The 19,447-nt window shown below is 42.0% G+C and overlaps 1 protein-coding gene across 6 annotated transcripts in view; it reads left to right on the forward strand.

Moving 5' to 3' along the window:
• Positions 1–18,668, forward strand: part of FARP1 (FERM, ARH/RhoGEF and pleckstrin domain protein 1) — a 213,174-nt gene extending 194,506 nt beyond the window's left edge. For 5 of the 6 annotated variants that reach the window (XM_056329829.1, XM_056329825.1, XM_056329827.1 and 2 more), the window contains 11 exons: positions 409–490; positions 3,460–3,697; positions 6,037–6,167; positions 9,035–9,103; positions 10,430–10,519; positions 11,643–11,725; positions 12,088–12,200; positions 12,683–12,846; positions 15,304–15,411; positions 16,478–16,629; positions 17,734–18,668. In XM_056329829.1, coding sequence (XP_056185804.1) covers positions 409–490; positions 3,460–3,697; positions 6,037–6,167; positions 9,035–9,103; positions 10,430–10,519; positions 11,643–11,725; positions 12,088–12,200; positions 12,683–12,846; positions 15,304–15,411; positions 16,478–16,629; positions 17,734–17,815 — 1,312 coding nt within the window. In that variant the 3' untranslated portion in view covers positions 17,816–18,668. The other variant, XM_056329831.1, reaches the window with a different exon arrangement.
• Positions 18,669–19,447: the final 779 nt, after the last annotated feature.

Raw genomic sequence — 19,447 nt, forward strand, 5'->3', positions numbered from 1 at the left:
GAACACCTGAGGATCCTGTTCAAGGATGCAGTCCGTTTTTCTGAACAGAATTATTCTTCTGCTCTAAACTCACATATTGTCATAGGATTTTGATGTCTGCCTTTTTTCTCAAGCCTTTTCCAGCCTTCTCTGGTGTGTTTAAAAATGCTAACAATTTTCTTTAAAAGTCTAATCCTCGTTAAGTGCCTGCCCTCTATCTTGTTAGGAGTGCGAGCCAGGCTGGGTGAAAGGTTTGCTGTACCTGGGAATTACATGTCCGTCAGGAAGATTCCTTGCACACTCCCGAGCAAAGGAGCCTGGGAATCAGGATTTTAGAAGAAATGAGCTATTAAGTTCCTTTCTGTGCTTATAAGTGATTATGTGGTTTCCTTGCGTGACTGAAGAGTGTGATATTTCTGTTGCTGACAGGGAAGGCCGCTCTAATGCTCATGGGAAAGGAGATTACCAAAGAATTGGAGATGTTATGCTAAAGAACATTCAGAGTATGAAGGTAGGAATGATCCTATATAACTATTAAGCTTTGACACAGATTAACGTTAGCATGTGTTTCATTTTCATATGATGTTGCGTCTTGTGCTGGTTTTTGCCAATCGTAAACAAGGCTTATGCTGTAAAAGTTTCCTTTGATAACATAGAAAGCATTTGGTGAGCCCCAAGATTCCAGAATTGCAAGCTGATTTTAAATTGTCCAGCCCTTTTCCTTAGCCCAGTCTCCAAATACAGGAACAATGAAAATGAAAGTTCAGGAACATTTCATTTCCAGTTCTTTGTTCTTTTTTCTTTCAAATAAGAAGGCAACATGTCAGAATTTGTATGGCTGAAGAGGCTGTTCAAACACCAAGTGTACCTACTTGTTTGTGCAAATACAAGGGTTAAGTTATTGCAGGAATAGTGACCGTAACCTGGATATTGATTTGATTTGGGAAACTTCAATTTGTGCAGTAGGATGACAAGTTAGATGAAAGACTTTTTTTTAATAAATGTGAATACTTGCCTTTGATCCTGTTAAAACTAAAAGCAAAAATGCACGCGTGAACTGTAAATCTAGGTGTAATGTTTAGCAGACTTTGCATCTGTTCTTAGTCCAGCCAGACTAGTATTTTTGATGCTCTGTGTTACTGAACAAACAGCCTTGAAGGCAGGCATGGGAACGTACAAAAACCCTGCAGACTTTTACAGTATGGATGGATAACCCACAGCTTACCTTATTATAACGTCACTATGCATCTGCTGCAGCACAAACAAACCAGTAGGCTACAACAAGGCTTTTACCATCGGTCAGATTCTGCTGTCTGTGCTGTATCCCCTTCCTCCAGAGGTCAGACCACACTGCTCCTCCTCCATCCAACCCCCTCTCCCACCATCCTCAGGGCTATTTAACCACTTAGCGGGACGAGCTACAGCTGCACATCGTCCATGTCAATCAACCCACCGCCTCTGAGGCAAGGCCACAGCTGCGTGTTAGCAATGCTGATCGACCCACTGCCTCCATTCCTCTGCATGCATCCAGGTCAGTGTGCGGCAAAACATGGCACTGCACCTTTGGCATGTGGATCTCAGGTGCTTTCAGAACTATCCAATACATCTTACCATGGTGATTGCCACTCTGGCATTCTTCAGTTAGTAAATGGAGCAGCCTTGAGGCCTTGGCTGGAGGAAAGGGTGGTTTAATCTTTACAGCTCTCCTGAGATGTTCATTAGTACTAGGCTTATCTTTCAGAAAGACAGAGAGAGAGATGCAGAGAAATTAGGTGACGTGTAAGTGATTATACAGCAAATCAGAAAAAAGGAACACAGAGATCTTGATAAACAGTGCCCAGCACAGACAGCTTTGTCACCAGCAAGCGAGCCTTACCCTTTCTGCAGTGTACTTAGTGGGAACTGCTTTTTACTCTCAAGCCACAGTTCAGATGCATGGGAAGAAATGCAGAGGGGACTTTTCTGCCTTCATCGCTGCTCTCAAGAAGTATGCACCTTTGCACAAACAGTTTTTGGAATCACAGAAAGCCTCTGACAGACGCTGCTTCTGCTCTTGGTACCTTACAACATTAAATTGTCTGTCCTTCGCTGCCTGCAGGTCCTTCTGTGGCACTAGTCTAAAGGCAGTGTACAATCCTCGCTGTAACTTAGACCTGTCGGTGTGTTTTCGCCCTTTGCCATCAGAGGATTTTCTTCATTTGCTTTGAGATCTGCCACCACTGATGAGCACAGATACAGGGAGGAAGGAGGCAAAACCCAGTTTGACTTGAACTGCACAGTTAGTTAAAACCACATATTTATTATGAGACCTGGTAAAAGACCTGAAAAGTGACACTGCTTCTTTGATTAACACAGAAAAGGAATTAACAGCGCAAGTAATTAATGGGCAGCATCTGTAGTAGTCCAGAGGGTCTGCTGTGTCTTTGCCCAAGTTACAGGTTTGTAAAATGAACATGCAGTGTATGAAGGAAGCAGCTTGGCTGTAGGGAAGGTATGTTTCTTGTAGAGATGTCACAAATCACAGGAGAGAGAGAGGTGATTAGAAATGTGTCAGAAAGCACAAGCTTTAGATGAAGCTGAACTTTCTTCTCAGGTCCATTCAACATATGCATTTAATTTCTTTTTGTTCCTGGTTAATATTCTACCGGGTACTGGGAGACGTTATTTGGCTGCTCAGAGAAGGTCTGTGCATCCTGAAGCACCAGTTGACTTTTTGCAAAACACAAATGAAGCCCCTGTGTTAATTGTTCAAAAAAAATACTGTACCATTGTTTTAAATGGGACTCGTGAATGTCTGTGATACTGAGACCTAAATGAAGTTGTTTCATGCAAACCTCATTCACTTGCTGGTGCATAACTCCCCTGCTGCCAGTGGGATCATCTCAGAGGCTGCACTAAGGAGAAGAGGATGTAATCCAAGGATGGAGAACTCTAACGTACCCATTTCTGTCGAACAATGCCTCTGTCTTTGTGTGTGTTTGGATTCCCAGGAGATGCAACTTCTCCTTAATAACAGGGGAGCAGAAGCTGGAAGTCCATTTGCCCCCATCTCAGTTCCCCAGAAGCACCTAAGGGAACAGAGGCAGCTAAATCCCTTCATCCTCCTAGAAAATCCCATTTTGTTTCCTCTCTCTGCTTTTGCATCGTCTGGCTCTCTCCCTATTGCACCTACTTGCATGAGCTATGTTCGTCTTATCTCCTTGCCTTTGGATTTCTCACCGATAGGAGATACAGTTTTGTTTACCGGTGTACTTTTGTTTTACAGAGAATGCAGAGGGGTTGGGGGTGTGTGTACTTCAAATGAGTAATGCCATCTCTCCAAGTGAATATCAGAGCCATTCTGTTGTGCAGTGATTTTGTTTGCAAGATCCCAACTGCTGTGCTAGTTGGATTTTTGTATTGGAATAGGTTTGGGCTGAGTCATGTCTCACAGTGATTGCTAAGAGCTCTACCACATGCTCTTTTCTTTGTGCATGTAAGCAACTGACAATTCACCTGCGGAAGCACAATGAGATTTTAGTGGAGCTGGAGAACGGCATCAAGAACTCTCGCAAGCTGGAGACCTTTTGCAGAGATTTTGAGCTACAGAAAGTCTGCTACTTGCCTCTCAATACCTTCCTTCTCAGACCTTTACACAGGCTTATGCACTACAAGCAGATAATGGAGAGGCTTTGCAAACACTACCCACCAAGCCACGTAGACTTCAGGGATTCAAGAGGTAAGTAAGAGAAAAGACGCCAGTTCCTGGAGCTGGGTAATGGCATCCAAATTCATTAGAGATGCACGGTTGGACAAAAAAAACCCCACTTTTATTTTTTTAAGCCTACATTGAAAGAGGATTGAGCTGCAAAATCTAGCGCTCGAAAGACCAGAAATGGTAGGATTGAGGTTGCTCTTGTATATATGCATTATGTCACAGGCTGGACAAGTACTTGGAAGAGAAATCTGCTGGGGGTTATTAAACACACAGAGATGGCACGCAGTTCAGGAAATTGCTTGAGCAAAACAGTTGGGAGGTTAGGAGAGGGCACAGGGAACAAACCATGAGTGCTTGTCTTGTTCCTAGCTTTCCCTAGAGATCCTCTGGGAACACAGAATGATGGCCCAGGTGAACTCTAGGTCTGACCCAGTATGCCTGCTATTATTATGTCCTTAAGTTAACGTTATTTGGGTTTGTTTCCCAGGTATGCGGTTTGCTCTGTTACGGTTTTCCTGATTTGTTTCAGGAACTCAAAGCTGCCAACATGGTTTATTTTCCAAATGTGAAGAAATTTTCCTCCTGTAGTCTGAACTCACTGCCTGCTATTTCTGATGATTTGTTTTCCTCCTTTCTTACCCATCCCCCACTGTAAGCTATCTTACATTTAAGGGTAACTGTGTTATCTATACAGTTAGCACTCGGTGCAGATCCACGGAAGGACTTGGGCAGGGAGCAATGCTCTGCGTGACTGCTCCCAGCTGTAAGGTGTTAGCTGGCTAAGGTCCCTTGGGTGCCGTGTGAGGAGACCCAGGGCAGGCAGTGCACAAAATACAGAGGTAACTTGACCTGTAGCAATAGGAAATGCCACAGAGGTCTGTGGCACCGAAGTGCTGCGTGACACAGATGTTTGCCTAAATGTAGCTACTGCCTGAATGATCTCAAGGAATGCAGCAAGTGGTCCCTTCGTTCCTTTTAGCCAAGGCAAGGTGATGAGGATGATGTGTCCATTCCCACCTCCCCAGACAGTGCAGCAGCCACGAAGGTTTGATTCCTGCTCCACTTTTGAAATGGATACAAACACAGGATTCAGGGGTGAAAATAAGAGAGCATGAGAGCAACAGTGTGCCTCAGACACCCTCAGCCTGGGATCAGTCTTTTACTAAGGTGTTTGCAGATTTTTGTTAAAGGTCAGAGTATAAAGGAAGCAAAAAAAAAAAAAAAAAAGAGGGAAGGTGTGGATGCAAATCCCAGCAGAGCACAGGTCTTCCACTAGCAGGTGGATGTGCTCTGTGCACTGAGCAATGATGTAGGAAGGAAGAACCGCTGTCACGGTTCCCTTGCCCATATTTTTAAACACAGGTGGCTGAAACTGCTCTTCTAGCACTGAATTCAGTCAGGTTGTTTGGCCCATTCAGAAACTGCTTGTTCATTCAGGAGTGTCAAGGCTGGTGTTCACATACATACGTGGTGGCACAGGGAGGCAGCCCATGAGCTGGTCACCCAGGAAAGATAACGTTGTGAAGTGATTTTCAGCTTAGTCTGAACTGACTTACTCCGTCGTTTACACAGCAAAAAGACAGAACGTGGGAAGCAGATTGGAAGCAGCCCTGCACTTGATTTGGCTTCTGCTGCCACAGAGTGGGACTTTGTAGTGTCTGCTTCCTCCTGTGGTCCACCTGATCCTTCTTCACACAGCAAAAATCCTCCTCAACAATGGAGATTTTCCTTAGGAAAATCACTCCCAGCTGTTAGGTCACCCATTGTTGATAATGTCTTTGGAGAGAATGAAGTAGAGCCGTGATGCAACTCAGCAACATGCAGCCCTTTTAGTTGTTCTCGTTCCTGGGACTGATGACAAACCCCCAAATTCCTGTGCTTACCATCTGAGATGGTAACAGTAAAGGACACTGCCGTGTCCTGGTGTTTTCAAATACGAACCTGACCCAGTGTGCTGCAGGCAGGGGGAAAAATGCTTGTTTAGATTTGTTCAAGCATAGAGAAGATCCCTAGATTAATTGGAGAGGTAAAAAATTAAGTCCTTTAGGAGAACCCATTCATTGGTGTTCTGAGTTGGCTCGATTATTCCTACAAAGTTCCTGGGGCTAAAACAGAGCACACTTTTTGTTGGGGAAATAGATTGTCTCCTCATTACGACACTCCACCCTCTCCCTTCCCCTCTGTAAGATGATGTCCAGAGTCTGTGGTTTTTAGTCTGCCTGGGGAGCTTTACACTCTGAAGGAGAAGGGTAATACAGGAAAGGTGATGTTCATGATCTGGGTGCTGCAGACAAAAGCCATCTTTCTTTTGAACATTCTTGTAAATTTTTAATAAGCATTTTATGGTTTTGTCCATCTAGCTGCTTTGGCTGAGATTTCTGAAGTGGTGGCTCAGCTCCATGGCAATATGATAAAGATGGAGAACTTCCAGAAGCTGCACGAACTCAAGAAAGACTTGATAGGCATAGACAATCTGGTGATCCCAGGAAGGGTAAGTAGCAGAGTTGTGATCAAAGTCTGGTACAATTTCAAAGCATTAGGTATGTTTTATAAACCTATTTATCAGGAGCAGCTGTGAAACTGAGTTTCCTCATATGGTTTTCTCTCACCAAACACTCTCAAATGTAAACGTAACAATACCATAGAACACAGCAGCCTTTAAAGCAGGAGGAGGCAATCATCTTTATTACCTTTTTACTGATTATATTAGGTTTATGTTATGTGTAGGTTTGGATGGTTGTAGGCAATTCCAAGCATCTGTTACAATAGAGGCGGTAAAAAACTTAGCATTTATCACAGCATTCAGAGCTTGAGCAATTGCACACTCCCTCATTTCTTGCTGCCCTTTGTTTTTTCCAACCCTCAATGCTAGAGCACGGTAGATTAAAGGGAAGAAAGAAATTCATGCTGGAGGACCTTCAGCCCTTTCATGACGCCTAGCTTTGAAACTTACAGCCCCAGATATGAGCAGTCTTTTTAGTCTACAGGTAATGTTAGGTGATAATTTTTTAGTTATATTTAGTTAAAAGTGTTGCCTTAAATAAACACTCTAAATTCTGGTATAGAAATACCAACATCTCTTTCTCATTTGTCATGTTTTTTTTTTTTAAAAAAGTGAGGCTTATTTCAGAATAAATGAGCCTCAGTGTAATATTTGTAGCTTTTTTTACTTTTCTAGGCACACTTATCTGTGTGTGCAAAGTTGAGAGTTGTTTGTTGTTGTAATTTCCTCCCCACTCCCCGACTTTTGTGTGTAATTCGGAAAAACACTACTTGCAGCAACTGAAATGCCATGGAAAAATGCATCACTTGCCCCTTATGTGTTTCTGAGAAATAGCCTGAAAAAAAAAAAAAAAAAGATGAGTTTTGCATTAAGCTGCAAATATGGCAGCACTTGAACTTGCCCTGCAGCCCGGCCATCCAGCCCTGACACACCCCTGTGGGATGGCCAGAGCGTGGCTCAGTGACAGCCACAGCTTGGGGTCTGCTTGCCATGCCATGGCCGTGTCTAGTGCCACCACAGGGTCGTGACAGAGGCAGCTGGCTGAGCTCTCTAGGGTGTAGTTCGTTTTAAGGATTCAGACATTTAGAAAAAGGGGGTTGAAGGTGATGTCCCCTTGGGAAGGCAGTGCCGAGCACAATTATTTCTGGATTTGTGGCTGTTCCCCGCTGCCTCACTTTGCCTCTTCCCTGTCTCCCAAGCAGCTGCCACGGCTCATGCCTCCTTCCAGTGATCCACACGGCACATTCGCTTCCTTGGCAAGCCCCTTGGGACATTTCACAGCCTGTGCATCTCTCTATCACATGAAATTAAATGCTGTCATCAGGTGTTTCTGCCACCCTATTCTGTTTAAAGGCCAAGCAGTCTTTCTGTCTGAGGAAGTTCAAGAAAAAAAGCAGTTGGGGGGCAGAGGGTGTTTGCCTGCCAAAGGCAAAAGTCATTGGCCACCACGCTCTGGCATGTGCCCAGAATGTTGCTGCTTGCCGCCGTTTGGCCACTCTCCTGGCTCTGACTGAAGTCCCTGAGCCAGCACACACCAGGCAGGGAGGCAAATGCCACTGTCACCCGTGAGCTGGGTCACCCAAAGGGGACTGAACTCCATGTCTCAAAGGAGAAGTCTCGTGTTAGGCTGGTGACTCAGGTGTGCTAAAGGAGGCTGCAGGCGGCCATCCTCTTCGGTGAGGTCTCTGCTGCCACCGAGCTGGTTCCTATATTGGACATTAAAATCCCGTGGTCGGCCGTGCTTGCAGAGCGCAGTGAGTGCAGCTCTTGATTCGTGTGTTTGCACAGCGCTTGCCATGGTGGCACTAAGCCTGCTAGTGGCTATTAGGCAGTGCCGTATAAATAGTAGTTATGATTAATATTCTCTGGTGGCCGACATAGCTTCCAGTGGCCTTTCCGGTACGATGAGCCTACCATGATAGAGAGAGAACCTCTAGGCACTTTTTCCACCCCTTAGCCCCTGTGCAATGCAGCTAGTGGTACTGGATACATCACAGCGACACTAAGGCAACCAAAGTGTCCCTCTGAACAGATTGATCTTAAGACAGCCAGTTTATTCCAAAGCTGCAGGTGATTCTGATGCTTTATATGCCTTTTACATGCACAATTATGAATTGAATGGCCTTAAAAGAATGTAATAAATAAATATAAACCTCCTGGTGGAAGCTGGAGAGAGTGACTGAAAAATGGGTTTTTCACAAGTTTCAGGTAAGTAGAAGGGTGAGTTACAGTACAGTTCACAGTAAACCCAGAAAATCCAGCACTTTGAAAGCTTCAGATGTGTTACTTTTCCTATAATTCCATTGCTAAACATTCTTAAACAGTTTGATCTGAATTAATGTACTGTATTAGATGACATAGATGGTACTAGGATAACTCGCGCTGCCAGACAAATTTCCTCCTTTTTCTGCTGCTGACGGCGATGTTGATTTGCGTAGCTGATTTTACACCTGGGTGAAGACCTATGTATGCCACATGCACAACAGAAACTTACCACTGGCTAACCAGTAACACAAAGGCCAGCTTATCACTAGTTTTTCCATCATTTGTACTATGAAAAATACTCATTCAGAACTGATGAGAGAGGGAGCTGTCTGCAGGAATCAGCGTTCCTTAGCTGAATGTCCTTAGAATGAAAGACTGTGGAGGAGTTTATCACAAAAGACAGTTACAAGTGGAAAGAAACTATCCTATAAATAAGGTTTTTAACATACTTAATCAAGAAAACAAAAAGTCTTAGTGACTGATAGTCAAGTGAGTCCTGTGACAAAGGAGTCATATTTACGTTTGCATAATAAAAAATGGTCAAAATTTTTGCAGAAGATACATACTTGTTTTGTATTTGTTTCCCACAGGAGTTCATTAGACTGGGCAGTCTTAGTAAGTTGTCTGGTAAAGGTTTACAGCAACGGATGTTCTTTCTGGTAAGCAAGAAGACAGTTTCTCTTTAGTTTCATGAAGTGTGCCTATAGACAACTACTAGACATCCTTTGAAAGAGTTGCGTTTAATGTTCAACATTAAAGAGTCAGTACAGCGTGGCAGGAAAATACTTCCTTGGTTGCTTGTATGCAAAACAACAGTGGGTCTGTAGAAAAGCTTGTGAGTGTACTAGGTTTTACATGTTTGACATTTAATCTTTCAAATGAGCCTAAGATATAACCACTAAATCTTCTGGGTAGGGTTATCCTCTGCCTTTAAAGGCACTAAAGAGGAAGCCCAATGAATATGGTGCGTATTTTCTCACATGCCACAATACTTGTTACCAGGCGATGCCTCGATATTACATCTGTATAAAACATTAAAAAGCTGAGACTAGAATCTCAAGTCAGTTCCTCAGGCTGTCAAAGAAGCCTTTGGTTTGTCTCAAGCACCAAAATCGTTTTGGAAGTGAAGTCCTGGGTCAATGTTCTGGGACTCCAAATACATGCATCGTCATTGGCAAAATTAAATCCCCCTCTAGTGGCTGATCCACATAGCTTCATGCATTATTGCTATTGGATTGTAGAAGGCTCTGTGAGAGCTCTGTTTCATACCACAGAGTGTTATTTTCTTGATGCAGCCGTCTGGTTTGAGAAAAAACATCCTTTGACCCAGGTGGTACAGTGAAAATATATGGCAACAAAATGCAGGCGCTCACTTGACATGCTTTCGACAACTGCTGTTACATGCAGGAAGCTCTACAAGCCGAGATACTCAGTCTCTTAACCTTGATACTTCCAGCCTAAAGCCATCTACCTTAAAACAGGTCTCCCAGCTTCCTTCTGAATATGGGGAGTAATAGATACCCACTTACTTCATAAGAGTTAAGTTACACACACCTCTCTTGAGCATGCTAGCTTATCTTTCCACACAAATCAGAAGAAAATGTTGGTGAAACACACTTACCTTCCATAGCTTCAAAGTGCATCAGAGTGTGAAAGGTACTGCTTGGTTTGGCTGCTGCTGTGGCTTGTTACTTCTGACCCAGAGATCACAAAGGGAATGTTAGAAGGCATCAGAAGAAAGACGGCGGAAAATTGTGGGAACATGACTGAGACTAGCTGGGAAGGCAGGCAGGGAAAATAACAGGTGTTAATACTAGGTGCCACAATATTATTGTGGAAACCAGTATTTTGGATCCATGCATGAGAACTGCCATATAAATAGCGAGTACTGGCTAGCTTTCCCATATTTACCATTCTGAATTATTTTTTTTTCTACATACGTACATGTTGACATCATTCTAATAATGCTTGTTCTTGCTTTTTAGTTTAATGATATCTTGTTGTACACAAGTAGAGGCCTGACAGCATCAAATCAGTTTAAAGTCCATGGGCATCTTCCACTATACAGCATGACAGTAAGTATTGCGAGAGCTTCAGGGATTCACGCTTAACCGGCTGTGTATGTTCCCATATTAATTGCTTGATGAATTTCTGCTGGACTGAAAGCAGCAGCGAAAGGCTGTTCTCTGACTCAGAGAAGCTGTGGTTACATTCTGCACTAACGGGCTCTGTGGGGTTCGGCACGTGTTCATGCAGCATTCTATGCAAAGGTGATTATAGAGCAAAAGGGGGTGGGGGGAAGAGGCATTCTGCAGGGCAGCTTCCTCATACTGCAAAACTTCTCATGACATGGATTCTTTATTTTTTTAAAGCCATAAATTTAACCATGATTCTTTACAAGTAATTGATCACCAACTGCTTATAGACACACCGTGCAAGGCAAGTGAACAGTAGCAACAATCTAAAATTTCTATAAAAAAGAAACCATTTCCTAATGTTTTCAGCTCTGGATCTTAAAGCCAAAATAGTGGGAAACTGGCAGCAGTATGTCATTTGGAGCTCTCGTTGCAATTCTTTTGGAAAACAGCCAATTCAAGGCAATAGCACCTACTTAAATCTTCTTATATGATTTCAAAAATATTTTTGCTAGTTTCAAAACACTTTCATTCCCCCTGTTATTTTCACTGGAACTTCTCATGGGTTTGTATCTGTTGCGTACTGCTTTCCTGAGAACAGAGTTAGGTAATCACTACCACAGTACCTGAATATCTCTAAACATCTGCAAGGCTTCAAGTTTTATCTAGCACTTTTAGGAATCTACTCAATTGTTGGTGTTCATTTGGCACAGACTTGTTCACAACAGAACTGTGTGGTGCTGCAGTGTTCAGAGCACTCCCAGACTTAACACACCCTTTTGTATGATGAATCAGTCTTCTGATGAAAATACCACTATTTTCCTTTTTTTCTTTGACACAAAGCAGACAAAGACGTGCTTTTGGTTTAAGAGGTTACCGCAGAACTTACTGCTTTTCCAACAGCCACCACTTTTTTTCTGAATACCTAGCTCAAAACTGTTATTTGTGAACATTTCTCTTCGTTTTCTTTTCCCCAACGGTAAGAGCTTGTTCAGGTCGCTGTTTCACCTTAAGAAATACATACTTCCTGCAATCTGACTGCATTTGGGCTTTTATCTCTCAGATAGAAGAAAGTGAAGAGGAATGGGGGGTTCCTCATTGCCTAACACTACGAGGTCAACACCAGTCCATCGTTGTTGCTGCAAGGTAATTCAGTAGAGACAACATGCCTGTATAAACTGTATTTCTCTGCAGCTTTCACAGTGGGGCAGATAGAAAAGCAGAGAGGCGTCATTTTGTTTGGATTTGCTCCTAAAACAATTTCAAAGGTATATTCTGTGAAATCCACTTAGAAATAATAATTTAAAAAAAAAAAAGGTGAATGGGACAAAACAGTGGCAATTATACAAGTTGGAACCAAAACTTTTAAGTTATTAGGGGAAAAAAACGAGCATCTCGTATCTGAATTTATTTATTTAAATTACAAGTAAGCCCAGCTTGTGACTGATTCTTAAGAGTTTGCTTTCAGGCTTTATGAAAGTGAATAAAACCTGCATTTTCATTGTTAGTACCCGCGCTGAAATGGACAAATGGACTGAGGACATTCAGATGGCGATAGACCTGGCAGAGAAAAGCAGTGGCCCTGCCCCAGAGTTACTGGCCAGCAGTCCGCCTGACAACAGTAAGTAAAGGCTAGAGAGCAGGTTTTACTCACTTTTGTCAGTATGATTGGTGATTGCTTCTAAGCAAAGTGGTGAAAAGTGCTGGCCACAGGTCAAACTGATACGTTTGAAGTTGATTTATGTACATATAGATATATATGTGCCATTTTAACGTTCTTGTTGATGTTAGCAGAAAATTTCACTGAATAGAGAAGTGACTTAAGCATAATGATTCCAGGAACTATTTAACAAGATTTGAGCAGTGCCTGTCCTTGGAAGGTATTAAAAGCACCAACAAAGCACGGTAGTTAGTCTTTGATTCTAACACTTTCAGAAACACGTGGGAAAAAAAATTCTACTTAACATCAGCACAAAATTATTTCTAAAATTGTGTTTTAAAATTAGTTCACAATATTGTGGACAGAATTGATTTGTTTAATTTTTCCAATTATATATGTTGTTGCATAGAGGAAGAAAGATGCTTTTTCCCTGCATTTCATAGAGTCTCCTGATGAAACTACTGTAGACCAGGAATCTGAGGACGACCTCAGTGCATCCCGCACCTCACTCGAACGTCAGTCACCACACCGTGGCAACACTACGGTGCACGTCTGCTGGCACAGAAATACCAGTGTTTCAATGATCGACTTTAGTATTGCTGTGGAGGTATCTGCCTCAGAACAATCTGAACTGCAGCTTCCAGACTCGCTCTTGAATGACAATTTCCTTTTTGCTCCTCCTTAATAAGCGCACTATTCCATTGTCTCCTTCTGAGGAAGTTTCAGGCACACCTATTAAACTGACTCCCGTATCCTCAAATGATGGCATAAATCATCAGTCAAGAAACATCTATTTGCTCCCTTAGCGTATCTTTGTAAAATCAGTTCGAGCAGTAATTGTCATAGAAGTAACTGTCCAAAAAAAATGCTGATGCCCTTTAAAATTTACAGCAGGTTAAACTGTCTTAATGCTTTAAGTTACAGAGGCATTAAGTCATTGCTCGAGCTGAAAGGATATTGTCTTTAGCTGCTGCAGCCAGAGTTTAAAATACGTGTATTACTAACGTACCTTCTTTACCTAGCCATCTTTTCTGGAACCTTGTCTCATTGCTCAGTCTCATCTGCTTTTTCTTTATTTGCGTTTTCCACCCCAAAATAAAAATCCTTTTTTCCCCCCTGATCACAGCTAAGCCAATTTTATACACATTCATTAATTCTGTACTCCATAGATGAGATGCAGACGTTGACTTTTCAAAGATTAAAACAGAAGACTCCTAGTTCAGTGTAGGTTTTAGGATGAGGTGGTGAGCCTGCTTAGGGTGCCCTTCCTTCACCCAGGAGTCTCCAGGGAGCTCAGAGTACGTTATCACAGAACTCATCAAATGGAAATTTATGGTTAATGAAAACAGTTAAAGGCATCTTAAAGCTGAGTCAACTTGCACTCACAAGGCAGTCCTCAGACGTTAATTAGGCCGTCATTGCTCTAGAGAAGACATACTGATGCTGAATGTAGAGAGGCAAGGACAGACCATATCCGTAGCTTGTGTAACTGCCTGTTTTTAAACAGGAGATTTTTGCTGAAATACGACAGAAGGAAATTATTCTGTACTAGAAAACACTTGACTGTAGAGCCTCATTTCGATCCCATGCAGGTGCATTTTTTGCTTTTTATACCCTCATATCCTGCAAGGGAGGAATAGTTCAGCGTGGAAACAAGGTCTTGTATTTTTCACTTAAGCAGAGGGCTTACTATAAATAGATATAAAACTTAAACCAGTGACTAATTCTAACAATTAAAACATTTAGTTAGGCAAATCTTTTGGTCGGAGATCTGTGCTCATTATTCCATTTTTGTTCAAGTGAATGCAACCAAAGCAGCAAAGACCAAACACACCCTGGAGACATACGTTGTTCTGTGAAAACATCTTCAGCTCCGCTGCTCTTCCATGCGTGGCAGGTTACGCTCATGCTCACATCATTCTGTTGGTGGCTCTCACTTCAGCATTATCGTTTATTTTCTTTGTGTCTCTCCCTCCTTTCTGTCTCTCTCGTGGTAGAAGATCCTCTCTCTGTCAGTGACTGTACTTCCCTACCTGCTGGACTGATCAGTGATCAGCGGCCTGTTTCCATTTCATATGTCTGCTGGTACCGAATGCAAAGCCTGTCCTTTTATGATATCCTCCAGAGTAATGAGGTAACAGAAAATTAAGGAGTACACCTGTAACTTAGGGCAAGGAGGCAGCAGTCCAGATATCAGAGAATGGGATGATGTAAAGCAAAGGCTCGAATGTATATCCAAGACTGGTGAAAACAGAACGTTTTCAAGAATATTTTATTTGTAGTAGATACATCTTTGACTATTAAACTTTACAGGTTAAATTATTAGCTTTTGCAGTATATAAAGAGAATGACGTAAACAGCTATTTTGATCCAGGTGAGAGCCTTTACAGTCAACAAGGAATGGGAAGTAAGGAATAATTCACTGAGAGCTCCCCTTCATTTGCAAGGCACAATGATACTGGACTTTACATCTTCACTATGTGAAGAGCAGCTTCTTCAGCCAGCCATTATAAATACTCGTACTTGGTTATGGCTGCCTCCTCCTTTTTGTTTAAAATACCCAAACTCTGGCTTAAGAGTAAGGTTAACAGTCCTTGCTTTTGAAATCTTTGAAAAGTTACCAAGTGAACTCACTGGGGACTGAGCACTCAGTCTCTATCTGCAATTCTGAAGTATGTCATAATTTTCCTTTACATCACAAATTCATGTCAGACTTTCTGTTTTCATTCTATTTAAGTACCATTTGAAAAGAACAAAGACAGACTAGCACAAGAAGACTGATGTTTAGTAATATATTACTAAAAGCCACCTCAATTTAAGAAAAATAATTAGTGTAGCAGCCTGAAGTTTTTGGAAGTACCCAGGTACAAACAAAATAGTGTGTTACACAAAGTACTACTTTGTAATAGAAAAATGCAGAAGAAAAATATGTCCATTCAACCACAACATTTTCACATACAAGAAGGTCACATACAACCAGATTAAGAGCAGATAATTTTTCTTACGTTAATTAAACTGCGGGGATCTTTCACTGTTTCATTTGGCTACCTTTGATCTGTTTCAGAACCAGCTGTCTGGAAATCTCCTAAGAAAATTCAAGAACAGCAATGGGTGGCAGAAGCTCTGGGTGGTGTTCACCAACTTCTGTATGTTCTTCTATAAATCGCACCAGGTAACAGGCTGCATAAGTATGTGTGGCTGGAGAAAACCTTTTGTTTTTTCAAGGCAGTAACGGAGAGAAAAGCGGACATCAGTCAGGGATGCTGTAGGCAAGAGAAGCAGAGGCGCTGGTCATGCCTACCCAGCCTTTACTGCCACTGGAACACGGAGCAGAGCATGTTCTCCGTCTGATCACTTGTCAACTGAAGAACACGTGCTTGTTTCCTGAAACTTTCAACAGTACATATCATCCCTAAAAGTAAAACAGATACTGCTACTGCTCAGAAATTGTGGCACGAGTTTAAACAAGAGGTTTCTCTTGTACAAATTCTGAGATTGTCACAGTTAAAAAACATACTAGTGACTTATACATTTTGTTTACCATTACTGATCTTTAAGTCAAACAAGAGAGAACAGCAGCCAACATCCCACTGCAAAAGTAGGGGGGGTTCTGTCTAGAATCTAGAATCTGTTGGACTTTTGAATCTCTGTGTTTGAGCAGGCCATACGCAAAAAATAAATCCAGTTGCTACATCATGTTTCTATTTCTATAGAAACCTTTAACTATAGTTTCTGCACTTAAAAAAAAAAAATTAATTGTAGGACATTCTACGTATAAGCAGGATAAAGAAACGATTTGTTCACACGTCCTATGCCAGAAGTGTAAGGACTTAAGCAGTAAATGCTGCAGAGTGGCTGATAAATTTCTAAAGGAGTAGGAATTTGCAAGCCTAGGATGAACACATGTGGCGCTCCGTTGATGCCAAACAATGGAGCTTTATGTTCATCAATTTGAAAGCAGCTAAAGTTCAACATCTCGGGACACCTTTCATACGAGGAAATACCGGTAAGATCAGCCTGTGGCAGATCCTTACAAGAAGGGTCTGTAAAGATCGGCAAGCTGAAACTACCAGACAATTAAGTTCGCTGCGATTGTATAAAGCTGGTATTTTTCCATGCATGCGTGGAAATGCAATGACGACCTTTAAATGAGCGTGCATCTGTCTTCCGTTTTACTTCTGTGTTCTCTTTACTCAGGGGCATTTGATCTCACAGCATTTTCCATTGGTTTTTTTCAGGACAATCATCCCTTAGCCAGCCTTCCTTTACTGGGATATTCACTTACAATTCCTTCTGAATCTGAAAACATTCACAAAGATTATGTGTTCAAGCTGCATTTCAAATCCCACGTGTACTACTTCAGGGCTGAAAGTGAATACACATTTGAAAGGTAAGTCAGTCTTCTGTGAGACAGCATTTTGTAAAATTCCAGGTTTCTTTAGTAATACAGGCAAGTAGTTCAGCACAATTGGAGAAAGAACCCTTTAAAATTTTAAAAGGAATTTTAAGCCTGATAATGCTAGAACCAAGTGGCTGGTTTTGATGATGTGGTAGCTGTAACGGGAATCGCTACAAAACCTGTGCTACGTACAGAAATCATCCAGTCAGAACTGATCAGGCTGGCTGTACAGGGAGCGTCAGGTCTCACACTTCAGGAAGCGTGTAAACAGCTCACAGGACTCTTCAGTAGCTCTTCAGAGTAACTTCATTCCCTCTAGTACAACTGGATGGTAAATCCATACCTGAAATAGAATTCTAATTTTTCACAGAAGCGGCTGTTCATACTACCTACTTGTGCCACTTCAGCATGCAACTTTTATACCTCCCACTTATTTTCAGATTGACAGAGAGCCAGGAAACAGGCAGCACTCCTCTTAAATTGTGATCTGAGGTTGTTTGTACTGGGAACCGATTTAGCTCTTTTATATGAAGCCTGAACATGTCAAAAATCTTAATGTCCTCTCTTATTGAAGAAAGCTATTACTAAGTTTTAGCCACGTCAGCCTAAAACTATAAATAAGGCAAATTGTGGGAAAGAGGTGATTAAATAAATGTGTAGAATAGGAAAAAAACACAAAAGCCCTTTCTCAGTTCTAGTAAAAGGAAGTAGGAACTGCAGCTAAATTACATTTTTTCCCTCTAGAATTAAGCGTGGTTGGTCTCAACTGCTCATCACTTGGGCCATCCAGAAAAAAAACCAACAGATTTGGTGTCTGCAGAACAAGTAAAATAACTTCCAAGTTTGTGGCTTTTGGGTCCCATTGCCCCTGTTTATCCTCTCTAAACCTCCTTTCATCTGTGCCTTTGGCAGGCATTTGGATCTAGAGCCTCTGGCCTTCAGACAGACTTAGGAGTAAAGTAGCGAGCAGGATGCTGCTGTAGGCACTGGAGATAAAACCTGTGTAAAACTAGTAGCACAGACTGTCTTTCAAGGAATCCTTCCTTAGGAACTGACCGTTCTTGTGTTTGTGTCTCTCCTCGTGCCTCCTCACAGATGGATGGAAGTGATCCGAAGTGCCACCAGCTCTGCCTCACGCACTCGAGCTCTGAGTCATAAAGAGCCTCATGCCTATTGATGGCTAAACAAGCCGCCGTGTCAATTGTCCAGCAGCTGCTGTTTTTTCTAGAGGACATTTTAAACTCTTTTCTCCCTCCAAGTTCAGGGAAACTTACAATTTGGTAAAAGACAAAAATAAGTATGGTTTTGCAGAAACTTTCACAATTCCTCTGCAAAATGTTTTAAGTTCTCTGTGTGTTTGAACTAGCTTACCATCATCCCAGTGGCTGCGGTTTGTTTCATGTCTTGTGTTGTCATTCTGTGCTGTTTTTAGCTTGTGCCAGTATTAAAATATTGTCCTTATTAGAGTGCCAAATGCCAAAAGACATTTTGTTGCCTCAAAGATTGCACCTAAAAGAAAAAACAATTTACTTCACAATCTGAAAACTTTCCCCTCTGAGGCACACTATTTCTTCTCTTTTCATAAAAATATATATTTTTTTTTTACCATGTTAATCTGTAGACTGCTGGATTTTTAAATGTAGATGGACTTTCACAGTATAGAATATAATTATATATACAGCAAGCAGTCTCACAGGAATGAGATAACTTTCAGATTTCATTCTTTTTCCCAGTCTTTCTACATTTAATCAGCAAGAAATTACTAATTTTCTATCTTTAACAAGGAAACAGTTTACAGCTTGTTCTCACGTCCCTTTGGGGTTACAAATCCTTGTGGTATAAGTATGGGATTCTTACCTAACCATTTTCTTAGTGGAAAGTTGACCAAATTGTTCATCTGGTGGCTTTGAAAAGTGAATACTACTTGCAAGATGAAAAATTTTTAAAATAATCCAGTGCAATATTATTTGGGCTGTTAATGTACTGTGAATGGTATGTACAAGAAGAAATTAAAGGCTGTGGTGACATTCTGCTGTTCGTTTTACAAACTTGAAAGAAAACCTGTATGCTACAACAACCGCAGCTATTTGTGATGAATTCGTAGAGTGTTTCAGCATCTGAATCGCCGGGGTACTACTGAAGCCCCAAGTTGTCATCCTGCCTGCTACGCATCCTAGTGTGACTTCCAGTTTCTTGTTGGAATTTCAGTCTGTCCCTCTCCCCTGGTGCTCAGTACACAGAGCAACAGGCGCAGCCAGCAGCGAAACACCCGTTTTGCTTACCTGCCTTTAACGTTGGCCAGCACCGTATTTTGGATGAGCTGGTGGCCCAACTCAGAAGGTTGGCAGCACTAAGTCTACAATGTTTAGATGCTTTTCCTTACGTTTTAAGAAACGCTTCATCACAGGGGTGACTTAAAACTTCCATTAACAAGAGTTCAACGTGGTAGAAACACGTCCGTCACCATTATGGGCCGTTGAGGAAACAGTGCTAGGCAGATGGGGCATCAATATAGGTATGGGAGAGGAAGCTGGGACCGTTCTACCCCTGCTTTTTCTTTGTCTAGCTATTCACTTTGTTAATGGCTTACCTGTGTGCGATGTATAAAATGGCGTACAGCTTTGCTCGCAAAAGGGAATAAAATACCTCATGATACCATCATACATACTCCTGTTTCGAGACAGTAAGGCCTTTCTCTTCCTCCCCCCAACCAAAGATCCATGCCTGCCTCCATCCAAGAAAAGGTTGGGCTCCTAACCCCTTACGACAAGCAGCAGTCCCCAGGGACAAATCCGAGCCACGCTGAGGA

The sequence above is a fragment of the Falco biarmicus genome, chromosome 2 (genome assembly GCF_023638135.1).
Source record: "Falco biarmicus isolate bFalBia1 chromosome 2, bFalBia1.pri, whole genome shotgun sequence".
NCBI classification, from domain to species: Eukaryota; Metazoa; Chordata; class Aves; order Falconiformes; family Falconidae; genus Falco; species Falco biarmicus.